This window comes from Neolamprologus multifasciatus, chromosome 15 (genome assembly GCF_963576455.1).
Source record: "Neolamprologus multifasciatus chromosome 15, fNeoMul1.2, whole genome shotgun sequence".
In the NCBI taxonomy this organism is placed as follows: Eukaryota; Metazoa; Chordata; class Actinopteri; order Cichliformes; family Cichlidae; genus Neolamprologus; species Neolamprologus multifasciatus.
In genome coordinates this window covers 16,151,822-16,168,886 of record NC_140453.1, presented here as the reverse complement: position 1 = coordinate 16,168,886, position 17,065 = coordinate 16,151,822, and the positions used below count along the sequence as shown (strand labels likewise).

The window sequence follows — 17,065 nt, the reverse complement described above, 5'->3', positions numbered from 1 at the left end:
GAGCAGTACATATTCATTCACGACGCCATACTAGAGGCTTGTCTTTGTGGAGAAACAGCCATACCGGTCTGCGAGTTCAAAGCAGCTTATTATGAGCTGATCCGCATCGACTCCCAGACCAACTCTTCTCATCTGAAGGATGAGTTCCAGGTAAAATCAAACTGTAATCTGTTACTTTGTGCCCAGAGCTTTCAAAGTGGAGCGTGTAGGCCAGTGTCAGCCTGTGGTAAAGCAGCACAGAAGGCTCTTCATTTACAATTGTTCTGTTCCGTTCTTGGCATCGCAGCAGACTAAATCTTCCTAACACTGACAATTATAGCTGCTGTCAAGAAAGGTCACCTCACTAATGGTTAAAAAAATACTAATAAAACCCACAAACTAGTACTTAAATATTAAATGGAACTCAGTAATCAAAACTTTAACAATTCCTACTTTATGTCCTAAAATGAAATCTCCTCTAACCCCTTCTGCTGTGTAATTCTTTTTACAATATGGGCATTAAGACATTTGCTGTGTATTATTACATCAAGAGGAACCACTTGCTGTTGTCATCTGCTACTCCTGGATGTAAAGAATGGGTTTTAACACACAAAAAATATAATTATGTGGAGTTTCTGGATACGCAAACTCATCACCTTCTTTCTCTGTAGTGCTGAACCTTGTGACTTGTGACTTCCAGAAACCCAATATTTTTAATGGACACAAGTTTTTCTTTCCCACCAGCTTGGCTTTTGGGTCTATTTCTATCTTCATGGAGCCCTTCTTTGAATCTTTTGACACTTTTAATTAACGTACATCATACATTTCTCTCTCTGTCCAGACATTAAACTCAGTGACTCCTCAGCCACAGCCAGAAGACTGCAGCATTGCGTTGTTGCCTAGAAACCAAGATAAGAACCGCTTTATGGATGGCCTTCCTCCAGATAGATGCCTTCCCTTCCTCATCACAATAGATGGAGAAAGCAGCAACTACATCAATGCTGCTCTGATGGATGTAAGTCAATAATGTATTACTGGAACACACTGTAAGGTTGTGTTATTTTCAACACATCAAGCAAGAGTAGTTTGGGACATTTCACACTGAAAGACTTTCAGCAGAACCGGCTGATGTGTTACTCTTACCACAATTTCTGTATATTTAATGCCAATTATATAAGACTAGATTTAACACTCAGTGTCCCAAACTGCAGTCACATTTTTGTTGAAAATGATACAGACTTTTATGAAGGTACATTGAAATGATGATGAAGATAAAAATATCACACAACACTTAAACTTACTAACATAAAACACACACACACACACACACACACACACACACACACACACACACACACACACACCACACACCACACACACACACACACACAGACTCCCTTCCTTCTTTGTGTGATGCTGTGTTTGTGGTTTTAGCAGCAGAAGGCTAGAGACAAATCCAGCCTCTAAAAAGACCACTAGCTTTTCTCTGGCCACCATTCAAACGTTGTTTATGTTTGCAACTGTTGACATTGCCTCAACGCGTTGCCCATTTACCGTGACTTGAAAAGAAAGTCATTGAGTAGGTAGAAATTTTGAGGTAAGGTTTTAAGGTAAGGTCATTAGAAAGTTATTATCAGGTTTGTGAGTAAAGATATAGTGAAAAAAGATAGTAAGAGGTGGGCTGTAGGTATGTGAGTAATTTCCTGATAATGTGTGAACATTTGCTTGTTGTGGGAACTAAACCTGGCTTCTCTCCAACAAAGCCGTTGGACAAAATACTGTAAAATTTCTAGAGTTCAGTCAAGTTTTAGGCGTTTACCTTAAAGTTTAGTTACTCACCTCTGGCCTCTCTCTAACCAAGCTGTCAGAAGAGTTCCAGGTAATGGGATTTTACTTCAAGTCTCCAATACTGGATTTGTTTCATGGCTTCAGTGTTGTTCTGCCACCAGATTCATTTTTGTGAACGACATCCACACCCTGAATCCTAAACCTGTGCCCGGCCCTCACATTAGATTCTCTGTCACCAAGCAGTCACACCTGCGTCACACATTTGGCTGTACATTTTTATTTAACCCGAAGTGGGTTCAGTTTACATTCAGACCAGTTGGTTCGTGATTCTTTTTTTATGTGAACTTTGAAGAAGTTTGTCTTCCTGAGCTAACTGAAAAAAAAGGTTAACTGACCCCATCAAATGTAGTTTTTGCTGTATGTGTAGTCTTGTGCATGTTCCCAACCCTCACAGTTAATAGACCCACTGCATGATCATCAAACCAAAGTCACCTTTTAACTATGCTTGCTTTCCCATGTCTCACATACTGTGCAGCTCTACTCTGCTGTTTGTGTTTTAATGTGCACATGTGAGAAAGAAACGTACTGTGGGACAGTCAAAATTAAAAAATAAAAAACAATAACACACAGTTTAATAATGCTTGATTGAATCATTAAGAGTGTCTTCTTTGTCGGTGATCGCTTTTGTTGTCTCTCTCCTTCTCTTTAGAGCTACAGACAGCCTGCTGCATTCATCGTTACCCAGCATCCTTTGCCCAACACTGTCAAAGACTTTTGGCGCCTAGTTTACGACTATGGATGTACCAGTCTGGTGATGCTAAATGAGATTGACCTGGCTCAGGTATTTCACATAAAGTTCTGCTGTGTTTCTTAGCATAGCATTGTGTCTTTTTTTTACAGTAATCATGGATTTATTATATAAGATTAGCTTATTTAGAGCTAATGAACTTGTAAAGGAAAGATGGAAGAAAACAATCCCGCACACATCCAACAGTCTTAACCAAAATTTGTAAGCACATTTCATTTTAAGAATTTTTTGTCTGGACAAAAAATTGTCAGGGATTTTTTTGGGTTTTTTTTGCATTTGTCTCTATTTTTTCTGAAATTGTTACAGAGTTTTTCTAAATGGTGTAATTGTTCTCTCTCAGGGTTGTCCTCAGTACTGGCCAGAGGAGGGCATGCTGCGTTACGGTCCCGTCCAGGTGGAATGTATGTCATGCTCAATGGAATGTGATGTTATCAGCCGGCTCTTCAGAGTCTGCAACCTCACCAGGGTGGGCAGTCAGAATCATACTACGTTTCTATTATTATTTATTTATTGTTTTATTTTACCTTTATTTATACAGGTAAATCTCCATTGAATCAATCTCATACAAGGTGTCATTTTCAAGGCGACTTGTTTTAAATAGCCATACAAAAATACAGCATGTTTAAAACGCGCTATAGTCATTAAAATTCATATAACCAATTACCTGAAAAATACATACTGGGAAAATTAGCTGGAAAAATACATACCTATTTACAGTGTAAAAGATGGATGTGACCATATGATATCACCTGTGGGTCTGACACTGAGCCACTGACACTGAGGTTTTAAAACTCATTTCAACATTGGTGCCTATCAGGATTGACTCGTTTTTGGCGCTAGCCTCAAGCGGCCATTTGAGGATCTGCAGTTTTTGACATGGCTTAATCAGTTTTTCTGATTCTGTCTCTTATTCCAGCCTCAGGAAGGCTATCTGATGGTTCGTCATTTCCAGTACCTGGGATGGTCGGGGCACAGAGAAGTCCCCGCGTCCAAACGCTCTTTCCTCAAACTGATCCTTCAGGTTGACCAGTGGCAGCGTGAAGGGGAGGAGGGAGAGGGAAGAACCATTGTGCACTGCCTGTGAGTGCACACAAATCAAAGAGCACCGTTGCTTTCTCTTCTTTTACCATTGAACTTAAAAGCATCCAACAAGAGTTGGAAAAACCCCAAATGAAATATTAAATTGTTCTTTTTGCGACGTATCATCGTGTATTCTGTTATGTTTGTTTGTAGAAATGGAGGTGGGCGTAGTGGAGTGTTCTGTGCCAGCAGTATCGTGTGCGAGATGGCAAAGAGACAGAGTGTGGTTGATGTTTTCCACGCTGTAAAGACCTTGAGGAATAGCAAACCTAACATGGTGGATACTCCGGTGAGTTAACCATAAACACTTTCTGCAAAGTGAGAAAGAGCTCATGAATGCATTTTGTTGTTATTACTATTATACACATAATAATACAAACTTTAATCAAACAGTGAATGTGTGATAGTGCATATGTTTAGTTAAGGGTGTGTGTGTGTGTATGTGTGTCTGTTTGCAGGAACAGTATCGGTTCTGCTACGATCTGGCATTGGAGTTCATTGAGTCGTCCTAAGTGAAGGACAGAAGAGCAGAATGAGGAGAAGAAGAGTCGGAGAACATCTGTTCACATCTTGTGTGTTTGATCCTTTGCTTTGCTTGGTCTCGATCTTTGTGGCGGCCGTTGTGTAGCATCCATCTTGCGTCTCTACAAAAGGCGCAAGTGAAACGGGCTCCTTGTACATGTTGTTAAACAAAGGGAAATGCTTAGACTTTTAACAGGAAATGCGATGGGGAGGAGGAGATGCTACTCCTTTCACTCCTTTCTGCTTATTGTACAGCTTTTTGAGTGCCAGCGGGCCCCTGTATGCTTCGGGCCCCATTTAAAACATTTAGCCTCTCACCACAGCCACCTCCCATGGACTTGATGCTTTGTGCTGTTTCAGCTGCAGTACTTCCTATCTACTGTAGATGTCTCTCTCTCTCTCTCGCTTGCTCGCTCCCTTGCAAGCAGCTTTTGATAAACTGCAAGTTAAAGTTTTCAGTGGCCCGACATTCCTGCTCTCGTGCTAATTTCTGACTAATTTAACTGTATTGGGCGTCTCATCATGATGATATTTGTAGTATATACAGGCAACACTTTTGTATGAGAGCAAGAGAACAACTGAAAGTTAACGTCCGGAGAAACTCTGTGAATGGTTCTTTTTCTGCTCCGCACGCCTTCCAAATGACTTTAGCGAACATTGAGTCAGTACATTATTATGAACAAGTATGAACCTATTTACAGTTTATTATTTTTAGAAAACAGAAAAAAATTATAATAATTTTGTCCTTATTAAATAAAGTAAAAACAAGACTGTGAAAGGCAAATCAAGACCAGGAAACAAAAGAAAAACAGGAAGTTTACATCGGGATTATTAGACTTTTAGATTTTTTTTAATAATATTCATTTAGCTGCAACTTGACAAACGTTATGTTATGCTTTTTGTTTTAAAACGTGTGTTATGTATCACTTTTCTTTTGTAGTATCATGTACCTATCTACTGGTTAGACTTTTGCGGTCTGCATTGTACATTAGACTGTGACATTAGCCGAATCATGTTCTTTTCAGGGCTGGGCCCAATGCACTTTCAATTCAGCCTGTACATAAATGGAAAAACAAACAAACAAGCAAACTGCAATTATAAAGAGATTTTGGACATGGCAAAAAAATTGCCTTTTTGCCCATAGAAAAGACTGAAATCACACATTCTTTGATGACAAGATTAACTGACAGTTTCCATTGACAGTATGGCTTGAATAGAATTGGAAGTGACCTGACCCCAGGCTTCATTTGTTTTGTGCACTGGTGGCCAACACTCTTCTCTTTGTTGTAATATTATTATTTTGTAGCTGATGTTTCTTCATAAGCCAAAGACTTTGTGTAAATATGTCTATACGGATAAAGCACATTGTTTGTATTTATTGTTTGTTTACTTGCATTGCTTGTAAGAACAATCATTTTCCATTCCATGTTCGCCCACCAGCGTTTCTTAAACCGCACACAGGGACGCAAAATGGGCTGCAAGTCTGTTTCCTCCGGAGTCTTGAGAGTATTAGTGTGATTTATCGAGGCCCGTAATGGGTCCCAAGGTAACAGATTACATCTGCCCAATTTGGGTCCATGAAGAAGAGTTTAAGAACCCCTGATTGAAGCTGTATATTAAAGCTTTAGAAGTAGTTTTTCAGTATTTAGGTGGAATTCAATAGTATTGTCTTTGTTTTCACTTCTTGAATCTCTGTGATGTTACTGTGGTTTATTTGTGTATGAGCCCATTGCGCTGTCTGTGGTCAGTAGAAATTCAGTGCATTTATATGCACAGAGTATTTTGGATAATAGCGCCTATCCCTCTTAACGTCTTAGTCGGGATAAGCTGTTTATCTTCATCCTCGTATCCTGCTCACCATTATCCCGGGATACACTCTGTCTCAGTGATGCATAAACGGGCTTAGTGAGTGAAACATGCAGGACTGTGATACAAAAATTTTTATTGTGCCTAATCATTTGAATTTTCTTGTCGCTACAAGCATTTTTACAGCATCTTAGATCGCACCCAGGGCTTTGTTGAATGCGTTCTCATGAACGAACAGTGTCCTGAATACCTTTTGGACCATGATTCATTGTGTTTTTACTCATCAGAATACTTCTTTGTGAGGCTTTACAAGCTTACAGAATATCAGATGTATTTCTGTTTGTGAACAAACCGAGTCAGAAAAAAAGAACTTTATTGTAAATAACATGTCAGATGTTCCACTTTGATGGAAGAAGAGCAGCCCTACTCATGAGGATGTTGTTGTAAATAGAGTGCTCTAAAAGGCTCTATTGTTGGGTGAACAGTAGAGGTTTAGATAATGGATGCAATGTCAGAACATTTGTTCTGGTGTAGATACAGAAAAAAGATACAGATTGTACTCTTGTTTTGGAGGATTCAAATTCAAGTATTGACAGATGGTGTTTTAAAAAGATAAAGATATAGATATAAGATTTCACTGAATACAGAACATTATTCTGTTGGTGGAACATCAGCCTTCAGTTTTGTTACTTCTGATTTTTGGTCTGATCCAAAGAAGGGAGAGAGAAGAGCATGGTGTAATAGTAATCCAGTCATATTTTATGTTTAGCGACAATGGATTTTGCTACATGCCTAAATCAATGAGAGCAGAAAGTGAACACAATATGTAAAGCCTCTTAACTACACACTTAAAGGAAAACTAAGAAACAAATCTTCTTAAGAGGCCAATGACTCCTCCTCTTTAAATCTGAAATAATGGCCCTGAAGAGTAGTGAATGAAGCTGGTGTCTGGATGAGAGGCCAGTCTGACTATAGAGTTGATATTCATGGTTCATAATTATTCTTGTCTGTAATGTTTGGCTTATTTGCTGTAATAAAGACCACTTCTTTAATTAAAAGTGAAGTGTTTGGAGAGTTGTTGTATTTATTCAACCATTATCAGCTTCTGATACATTCAGACCAACCTGTAGACATTTCATTTATTACCTTTAAGGTACCTAAGTGCTTATAGTCCCCCTGCACACCTTCCATTTTGTTTAGCCCTGTTTGATGACTACACTCTTCGTGAATATAAAACAGAAACTTGGCTACTCTGACATCACCTGTTGTACTTCACCTTTTGAAGCCTCAATATTCATACTTTGGCTGCCACCTTGTCAGGGTTTTTGCAGCCAGAGTTTACCAGAGTGGTTAGTGGGCTTTGTTAGAAGGCTGCATACATAAATTGCATGCAGAAAATTGAACATACACATACCCGCTAATTAGTTCTAAGAAACAGACTAATAAAATTATGAAAGATTAATAAAATAATTGAATTTTGCTAATCAAAACTGACGCACAAACGTCTTGGACCACAAAGGAGGCCATATTATTTGTTCCACAATAATGTCAAGAGGTCCAGTTTCTTGTTGGGAGGTTGGTCAACATGGCCGACTCAAATATCCAAATGGAGGAGTTAACTTATCGTAATACACAAAACTGTTGTCTGTCTGTCTGTCCGTAAACTCTTGCTACATGATCAAACTCGGCACATAGGCACACTATTATTTGGTTCAAAGTCTCTTAGCAAGTTGCCACTCGTTTGTGCACCCAGTACTTGTTCTTTTGTTTGTTTGTTTTCCAAGTGATTAAAATTTTATGCAGAGACGGCACACTAATCATTGATTGAGCTCCTGAAGCCTCATAGCTATACAAGATATTATGATGTTGTCATGTTGCCCATAGCAGCCACTTACCAGTGGGCTAAAATTACTCACTTATGGCATTTATGGTCTTATCACTTTAATTTTATATCATTTATTTTGATAGTAAGCTGTAGTTTATATCTACAAAAATATTGTAGCCTTGTCATGTACTAAAAAGAAATAGTGTGGAGTCTATAGAAATTGACATGCTCTTAGAGCCAGCAGCAAATGGCCAGTAGAGGAACTGCAGTTTTTGGCACATTAAACTTTGCTTTATTTTTTTAGCCACTTACTCATGACTTGAGCTTAAGTCACTTTTCACTGGATGAACAAAAGACAAAATATGTCAAAATTAAGTCAACTTGGAGCACCATAGGAGGATTTAGTATTAAAACATTCTTTATGTATATAACATCCACCACCCGCATTACTTAGCGCTTTGTTCCTTCTCTTTCATTATACTTCTTAGATAAAATTTTTTTTAATTTAAGCTAAAGGTAGAACTGCTTGAGCAGCACAGGAACAGGCAGGTGCTGTACTGCTCAAAACTTCCAATACCCCAAAAAGGTGTGACTAAGTTGGGAGCATGATGCGTATTTCCATAATATTTAGCCAGCAAACTGTATTGTATTGCTTCATAAACAACCCTATGCGGGATTTTTGAGCTAAAATGCCACATACCTGTGCTACAACTGCACCCTCTCCATCTGATACATATAGAGAGATCTTAAAGCACTCTTACAACTATGCCGTTTTCTTCAAAAAGTTTAATTTGCATAATTATTTACAACAGATGGTTGATAGCAGTACTTAGAAGAGGCAAAGTATACTGAACCACATTGATAAGCAGGGAAATAATAAAATGATATAAACTGTTGAAACTGTTTCGAAACCTTGCATTTATAAAAGAAAGTTTACAAGTCATTTATAGATAAACAAAAGTCTAGAAATGAAATATTCAGCTTAAATTAATCCTACAAACACAAACTGATCTGTAGAATGCTGTAATACTGACCAGCAATGAAACACTAAATAATACATTCATTTTCACTATCCTGCATGCTATCTGAAGAGCTTATAAAATAATGTTGACAAAGAAACATTAAACAACAAAAATATGGTCAAGAGTGGAAAATAGTTCCATTTAAATTAGGCATATATTATATATTTATATATGTATATTTCTGTACAAATACTGAATATTTGGCATTATATTTATCCTCATTATTGATATAGCTAACAATTTCAAATAGTTTTAAGCTAACCACAAACCTTTTTATGCTATGAAATTTTTCTCATGTCACTTTCCAAAAACCCATGAGAGGCCTTTTTTTTTTTTTTTTTCTACCCACAGCCACAATACAAGACATTTCTCCACCAAAGGCAAACAAAAGTGACTGTTCTCTCTCCTCATAAAACATGAGACACTAAAAAAAGAAAGAAAGAAACAACATAAATGTAAAGAAACTCAACAAAACAAAACCCTATTAGGACAATGTACAAATTTGAAAGTGTCTATTTAGAGCTGATCGGATGATTTATTATGACTCATACCCATAATACAGATGGGCACTGAGGTTACACTGAAATGAGCAATAAAAACAACCTGAATGACATAAGAGGAAATACGTAACCTTTAAGGCTGCCTTAGACATTCATTATTAGACTGTTTAAGAGAGTTTGATGAAAAGCGCCATACCACTCTCAAGTTTGTAGAACAGCTCAGTCACTATAGAGGAAAACAGGACGACATCCTCCTAGTTTTCGCACTGATTGCATTGATTATTTTTTTGTATTTGGAGATTGACTACAAGAAGTTGCACTCTTACTCACAATTGACCGCAAGGTGATTGCCTGGCGGGAGGCAACCCGTCTCCAAACAGCTGCAATTTGACTCAGACTGATTGTCAGATAGATTGGGGAGGGTTTGCAAACAATTGATGTGAAATTTATTAATACAGAGATCAAAGGTCAGTCTACACCACTGAGCTAACTCGACTCCCCTGGTTGCATTCTGATTCTGCTCTTATATAAATGCAAGGTTGTTGAGCACCTATGTAATTTTGGATTTAAATCAATGTTCTGAGTGATCTCTGAATTGATAAGGTGAATTTGAATTTACAGATGATGGTAAGAGATTTTCAATTTTAGCTATTTCGTTGCAGTTGCAGATAGGTAGCATGAAGGTAGCAGATAGCTTATCTTAGCATAAAGACTGTGGGAAACAGACAATCCGTGTCTCTCCAAAGGTCATAAAATCTTAATGCAAGCACCCCTAAAGACATCTTGTCATATTCCAAACCAACATAGCAAATATTTGTAGTTTGATGTTTTAGTCTATTTTTTCACATGCACAGATTCTTTCCCCTGTTTTGAGTCTATGTGGTCAAGCTAAGCAACTGCTCGCATCTTCAAAGGAGACACGAATGAAAGTGGTAAGGTCAACTTTTCTACATTAAAGTGTATTTCCTCAGTGTCAGGCTGGTTGCTGCTGAACCGAAACCCCTACGACTTCCCACAGATGTGTCAAAAAATCGAAAGAAGATAATGAAAAGTCATCCCTAATATTTAAATAAGGCTTATTGCTTGAAGAGCAGACACACTCTCACACGTGGGAGCATGACGTGAAACGTGCTCAACAGTGACTCGACGGTTGTTTGGCTTGCGACAACAGGGCGACGCTCTGATGTCATCGAAAGTCACGTGGTTTTACGAGAAGAGAGAGCAAGCAATAGAAAGACATCTTTGCAGTGCAACTGTATCGGAAACAAGGAGAAAAAAAAATTGAACAATATTTTAAATGGAGTCCAAAGAGACTTTAAAGATCCCCAAGATATGAAGAAGGGCAACTCAGGGCGCTATCTTGAGGATATACAATGACACTGCTGTTGTAGTGTGTATGCGTGTGTGCATTTTGATGCTTTTGGTGTTTGCTGATTGTCAGAATAAAACAACAACCAAAAAAAAAGTAAATAAAAAAGGAAATTCAGGAAAAATAAAAGTACAAGGAGAAGCGTTGGTTGATTCAGCACCTATACAGACTTCTCTGAGGTTTAACTTCAGGACAGCTGTTATATGATGTCAGGCTAAAATATGGATGCTGTAAAGCATAACAGCTATCTTGAATAGCGACTAAACAGGGAAAAGTGACCCCGGCAAAGTAACTCTGACTCGTCACGTTTACGTGAATCTTTTTTAGAGCGTTCTGCTGAAAGTTAGCCGACTTTCTGTTTACACTATATTATTTTTAAATCAGCATAAAAGAGTCATGAGGAGTGAGCTGTAAAGGATCTGGATGGTGATGACAGCGTGGTGTTTTAGCTCCTGCGGTGCACAGCTCAATGAACGTGGTGCTTTCGGCTCTCTGTGAAGGAAAGATGATCTGCACCAGGGCCTGCAAGCTCTGCCGCCCCACAGAACTACTGCTGCATAGTACACAGGCGTGACAAAGTGTTCCTGTGGAGATCACAACTACTCCTACTAAAACCATGTTTGCTAAAACACTAAACCATGAGGTAAATAGCTGTAGGTGAGCCTGCCTGTCGTTGTATGAAAACACTATTGCCCTTTTTTTTTTTGGCTGGTCAAGTTTTGTCAGTCTCCCGATTCTGTGGACGTAAATGCCAAGAATGGCAGAAACATCCCAAGATTACAATATCACAGCTAGGAGGAATTAAAAGAAAGACCTTATTAAATAAGTCATCTTTTATGATTAGCAGAAATGGATGTGACATACACTCTGACGTGTAGCATTTACACTGTCATATCCACTGGTTCTCTGCAATTTGTGTGTGTTTTTTATCTCATGTCATAAAAACGAGTCACTATGAATCTTTGTCAAAGAAAACGTGGAAAACAAAATAGCAAATCCTCCTTTGATACCCTCTAGACTGTATTGTGCTGAAGTTTATTACAATAGGACCTCTAAATCAGTCAAATATAAATGTAAATCCATTTGAAATTCTGCAGCCCGACCCAGCCCGGTATCCAGCCCTTGTAAAGGTATTTCAGACAAACTTGCACTCTTAGTGGTGCAGTCCTTTGCAGGTTGCAGTCTTTTTTTCCATACTTCAACCCAAAAACATTCACTCAGTCCTATGTGAATCAAACTTTAAGGCACCTGAGGATTTGTCATATACATAGTTGCCAGACTTCTAAGCCCCTCATAGCATGATGGGAAAAACTGGGAGACGTGAAAGACAAATATTATGCATTTCATTGGAAATGCTATGCAAATGAAGGGTAAATGGTACCATGTTTACACAATAGCCCTGCATTATTCCACAATAGCACACACTTTAGCAAAATTTTTGACCATGTGTGCCTCTATTGTCACTTACAATATATTATATTAGCATCCCTGCGACTCTTGAGGACATCTTTGTTTCTGACGTTAGCCTTCCTTACATGCAGTTGGTGCAAAAACATCCCTCCCATTCATGCCGTGTGGCCTGTTACTCTGAATCCTGTTTATCTTTTTTAAGCCATTCTTTTAAGGTGGCGAGTTCAGAAAGCGTCAAAGTCATTTTGTAGATTTTACTCAAGCTTACTGGTTGAAAAGCCTGCAAGCAACAGTAACTCAAAGCTACAAAAGGACAAAAAATAAAAAGCTTCTTTTCAATAGGTAGTTCTTTAAATATTCATCAAGTTCTACATAAGATGGTATCACAGTATTCAGTCTGTGGAAGTAGACTTGATTTGCATGACTTTCAGTCAGTGGAAGAGCAGCTGGATTGTTAAATAGCCCATCGACGGTTGTCATAATTCAGAGGAAACGGTCGCCAATCATTCCAAGGGCGCAACTTAGGGAGGAACCAGTGAAATAAATGAGGACTTTCATATTTCTAAACCAACAGACCAAACCTACAGACCAAAACTGAGTGAAGATGCTAGGGAAATATCCCTGATAATATATATCAGGGATGTAATATTAAAGGATGGAAATGGAGACAGCCCCCCAAGAGGAAATAAATGAAGAGTGATGAACAAAATCACCACAGTTCTTTGATTTGGGGGTAATAATTGAAAATATATGTGTTCATTGAAGCGCTTAACCATGTATTATATGCATACGGCAATGAACGCTAAGATGGTAAATTGTTTGAATGATTATAAAGTAGTAAATTGTAATATTATGTGAAAAATGGCCAAGATGTTCAAATGCAACCCAAGCAAGGAGGCCAAAGAAAAGGTTTCTGTGTGATAATATGGGCTGGATGAAAACTGCAGCCTGCATAGCATCAATAAATTAAAGACAGACCACACCTTTCCACCAACCAACTGCTCTAAAAAACAAAAACAAAAACAAAACAAAAAAACCCCCAAAACACTACAGAACTCTATGAATTAAAAAAGAAAAGCCCCAAATAAATGGATCTGAATGAAAAAATGATTTCCTCTTTGAAAAGGGGAAAATAAATCTGACCAGTCAGGACGTACTGGATCCTCCCTCTTGCGATACACTAAAAGCCGTGTGTTATTATTGGCTGTAAGTTGTATTGATTCCTCGGAAATTAAAGCCAAGTCCTTGTCATCTTTTGGATGAAATTACTGTACCTTCTTCTTCGTTCTGCAGTGGGACACACAGCCTGCAGGGACATATATGTATTTAGATCAACTAAATCACTGAACTCAAATCTGAATAACAAGGAGCTGGATTGCAGATTACCTTTATTACTCAGTTTAAATGTGAAACAGTTACTTCTATATAAATGTGCCTACTTTAAACATCCTGCTTTCATTAAATCCTATTTTACTTAATTTATAATATTCATTCATGTGTGAAGTGGCTCTACTACGATTTCGGTTTTCACAGATAAGTGTGCGCTTTTCTTTCAGCAAACTTCACACTTCTGGAATAACTGTGAACTACATTTGTGATATCGCAAATTTGATAAAAGCGTAGGAGGATGTAATTCTCTCTGTGTCTCCTGTTATTTTATCACATCCTGTTTCGTCTGTAAAACAGTCACATTAAGTAGAAAAAAACGATTTGAGATGAGCAAATATACAATAAAAAAGTAAAAGGTTTGAGAGTGACTTCAGCCCTGTCCAATTTAGTTGGAATTTCATCTTACTTTTATATTTATTTATTTATTTTTTGCATCATCGGAGGCTGTACATTCATGACTGTTTTGGTTAAGGCCATCTGGTAAGGTAGGGTCTTCTAGCATTGATGTACACCCGCGATCCCTCACAACAAGCATGTTTCACTGCCTCCCAGAAGTACTGATGGTACACAGACTGCTCTCCCCTACTGAGTGCCATTTCTGTGGCCATAACAACATTCGTATTCATTAGTTGGGGTTCAGATTGGCAAATGAGGATGAATGGGCTTGCATCGCAGGTGTCAGGGAGTATAAAATATGGACACGTATTATTATGTACTTTCAGCTATAGCCGCATGCCCTTGGCTCAAGGCGGGCATACAGTATTAGATTTCAGCTTGAGGTTGGTGGAATGTCAAAGCCTGTAATCTCTCCCATGCGATAAACAGATATCCCTGACCTCTTTGCATTTTCGAAAGGAAGTTAAGCCATCGTACCTTCTCCACATTTACATCACTGAGGGCAAGAGCATTGCAAAGATGATCGTTTCTAAAGTCACAATCTACCACAAGTCATCGGAGAGACGGTGGGCACCATATTAATAAATCTCTGTTTAAAAAGTCCTTGAGTGTGTGTGTGTGTGCGTGCACATAGGACTGGGTAAAGGACAACAGTTTTAGAGTAAAAAGCAGCACCATTTACTATAGTAACTGAATATTGTTAAAGTGTCATTTGCACCTGTCTTTCCTAGACTACGTGAGCAGATCAAAATAAGAACAGAAGGGCTTTCATTATGCGCCACTTGGTAAAAAGGTCAGATGCAGTGAGTTGTGAGAAATGGTTTGTTAGCTAAAGAACACCTTTTAGTCATTAGGACAGATACATTGTCAAATCAACCAACAACAGGTTTAACTAGAAATACTAAATGTTTACTGTAGATTGTGACGTTGGTCATATGATAGATACTGCAAGTAGAAGTAAAAGTGTTAGAATTACAATATTTCCTTACGCGATGGCAGTAATGCCATTAAGAAGAAAAAAAAAGAAACAATATGACAAAAAGGTGCAATTTCTATGACCTATAGAGTAATACTGTATGAAATTCTGTAGTAAATTTTCCATATCTGTCCTTGCAATTCAACTGCAACAATATCGCATGAGCTTCATAAACTACATTTCCCTTGGAAATACAAACATGTATATTATAAGGTGCAAAATGCATTTTTTTTTTTTGATACAGTCACCTCTTTCAGGCCATGTAAAACTCTGTTTTGTTAATAATTCATATTTTTTTCTGCAATGGAAATGCATCCAGCAGCAAATAACCTACATGTCGTAGAATTGTCTAGTCTTGATTAACATGAATGGATGTGGAAATGATGGAGTTTTAGTCATATTTTTAGATCTCAGTCAGCAACACTGGGCAGCAGCTGCAGCATGCCTGATTAAACATGGAAAAGTATTGTTGGATCGATATGAAGGGTCCCAAACACCCTATCAAAACTTTTGTTACTCTCCATCTATTCCGACTTCAAATTTGATGGGAAGCGTTGAAGAAACGACTTCCCCTGCATTTCTTTCAGCAGTTACAGATTTTCAGAGGCTCGTCAATCGCGCTAAGTGACGTCATTATGGGAAACCACCCCTGCACAGGTTGCTTTAGCCCAAGACCACTGTTGCTGGTGAGAAAAAAGTTGCACTTTTGTGTTTTCTTTTAAATGTGGCAAGTGCTGTATAACATCACCCTCAACACAGTGCAAGAATGGGAACGATGGAAAAGTCTAGTACCCCTTTTCCACCCGCCCAGTCCAGGTGCCTAATCTTCAGCTGGTTCCGTCCATTTCCAAAGAAGCAGAGGTGCCGTAAAATTGCCTGTCCCAAAGCTGGAACCATCGGTGGCTATGGGAGGGGGCTACTGCATTAAATCCACCAATAATTGGCATATGCATATGCGTATCTGTCCACAAAGGCTTTTTTCTTCTATGATGTAGTGGCCGTTTTTTCAGACCTGTCAAAATGTGGGCTGGTTCTCAAAAGGCACCGAGGCAGAACTGGCACTGGCACTGTATAAGTGGAAAAGAGGTATAAGAAAATGCTGGTGTGGAAAATAAAAAAAAAACAGTGATGTGGTGTAGTAAGGATGAATGTTCGTTTTAGGCTTTATAAACTAATCGTCATGGTGCAGAACTCGTGGGGGCAAAAAAAAATCCCCTGTGGTCTTAAAACTACACTAAGCAAATTTCTGTTTTAGCCACTCCAAGTGGCAGAAATGTAACTGATTTTTTATTTTTATTTTGCTGTTGTTGTTCTTATTTTAAATATCCACATCCGTGCATAAACACCATACTATCATCACCAATTCAGCTGGCCCAAGATCATCATTAGCCAAACAAATGACCATAAAAACAAGAGGAAAATGATCTGTTGTCCAGTTTTTACTGTTCTGGAGACACCTTTGGTTTCTACAGGTGAAATATTTGCTTAGTGTAGATTCAGTAGAGACAACCCAGGGTATTAAAACAGATGGAAACATGGATGAGCAGCGACAATAGTTGACAGCACAAGGGGGCTGAATGTGGCGCCACGTGCTGGTGTCGGGTGGAGGTGCACGAGGGGAGCTGAGGATGAATCCGTGGACCTCAAAGCCGCGTCTGGGCTTCAGGGATGTAGATCTCGATGCTGTCTGCCCTCTCTGTGGCCGAGTTCTGTCTGAAAGAAGCTGCTCTTTTGGCAGCCATGAGGCGTCTGCGGGCTTCCTGTCGCTGGCGGTCCTGAAGGTCCAGAGAGCGTTCCCGCATCACACCGCCACGCCCCTTGGCTGACCTTTTTGGCAGAGGGGGTGGCCACTTCCGCTCCTTAAGACACAGAATGACATAACAACTGGAAGTTGGTTCACAGTAGGCTTCTATATACTAAACAAGATAACAGCCCAGTAACTGATATTTATTATGGTATTCTCTGCTGGGACGTGGAAGTAAACTGTGCAAAGAAAACAGAAAAAAAGTCTGTTTACATGAAAATGTATACTTTTTATTTAGTTTGCTTGTTGTACGTGATTGCATTATGGAAAAACACAAAGGGGTTTCTTATTGAGCTCAGAGCAAGAACTTGTAATTGAGAGTTATGAGGAAAAGGCAATATTAACCAGCAGATAAAAGACTGCCACAGTGGATAAATGTAGAATGAAATTG

The 17,065-nt window shown here is 38.7% G+C and overlaps 2 protein-coding genes across 23 annotated transcripts in view; one reads left to right on the top strand and one right to left on the bottom strand.

Moving 5' to 3' along the window:
• Window positions 1-12,436, top strand: part of ptprk (protein tyrosine phosphatase receptor type K) — a 115,542-nt gene extending 103,106 nt beyond the window's left edge. For 9 of the 14 annotated variants that reach the window (XM_085133760.1, XM_085133759.1, XM_085133757.1 and 6 more), the window contains 7 exons: window positions 1-150; window positions 821-994; window positions 2,477-2,608; window positions 2,916-3,041; window positions 3,492-3,655; window positions 3,809-3,944; window positions 4,114-12,436. In XM_085133760.1, the coding sequence (XP_084989886.1) occupies window positions 1-150; window positions 821-994; window positions 2,477-2,608; window positions 2,916-3,041; window positions 3,492-3,655; window positions 3,809-3,944; window positions 4,114-4,167 (936 nt within the window). In that variant the 3' untranslated portion in view covers window positions 4,168-12,436. Of the gene's footprint in view, window positions 151-820; window positions 995-1,840; window positions 1,859-2,476; window positions 2,609-2,915; window positions 3,042-3,491; window positions 3,656-3,808; window positions 3,945-4,113 lie in introns of all 14 variants that reach the window. The other 5 variants (XM_085133748.1, XM_085133746.1, XM_085133753.1 and 2 more) reach the window with 1 other exon arrangement.
• The window catches only part of dlgap2b (discs, large (Drosophila) homolog-associated protein 2b), a 108,459-nt gene continuing 100,444 nt past the window's right edge, over window positions 9,051-17,065 (bottom strand). For all 9 annotated transcript variants that reach the window (XM_085133765.1, XM_085133766.1, XM_085133767.1 and 6 more), the window contains one exon: window positions 9,051-16,729. In XM_085133765.1, the coding sequence (XP_084989891.1) occupies window positions 16,514-16,729 (216 nt within the window). In that variant the 3' untranslated portion in view covers window positions 9,051-16,513. The remainder of the gene's footprint in view (window positions 16,730-17,065) is intronic.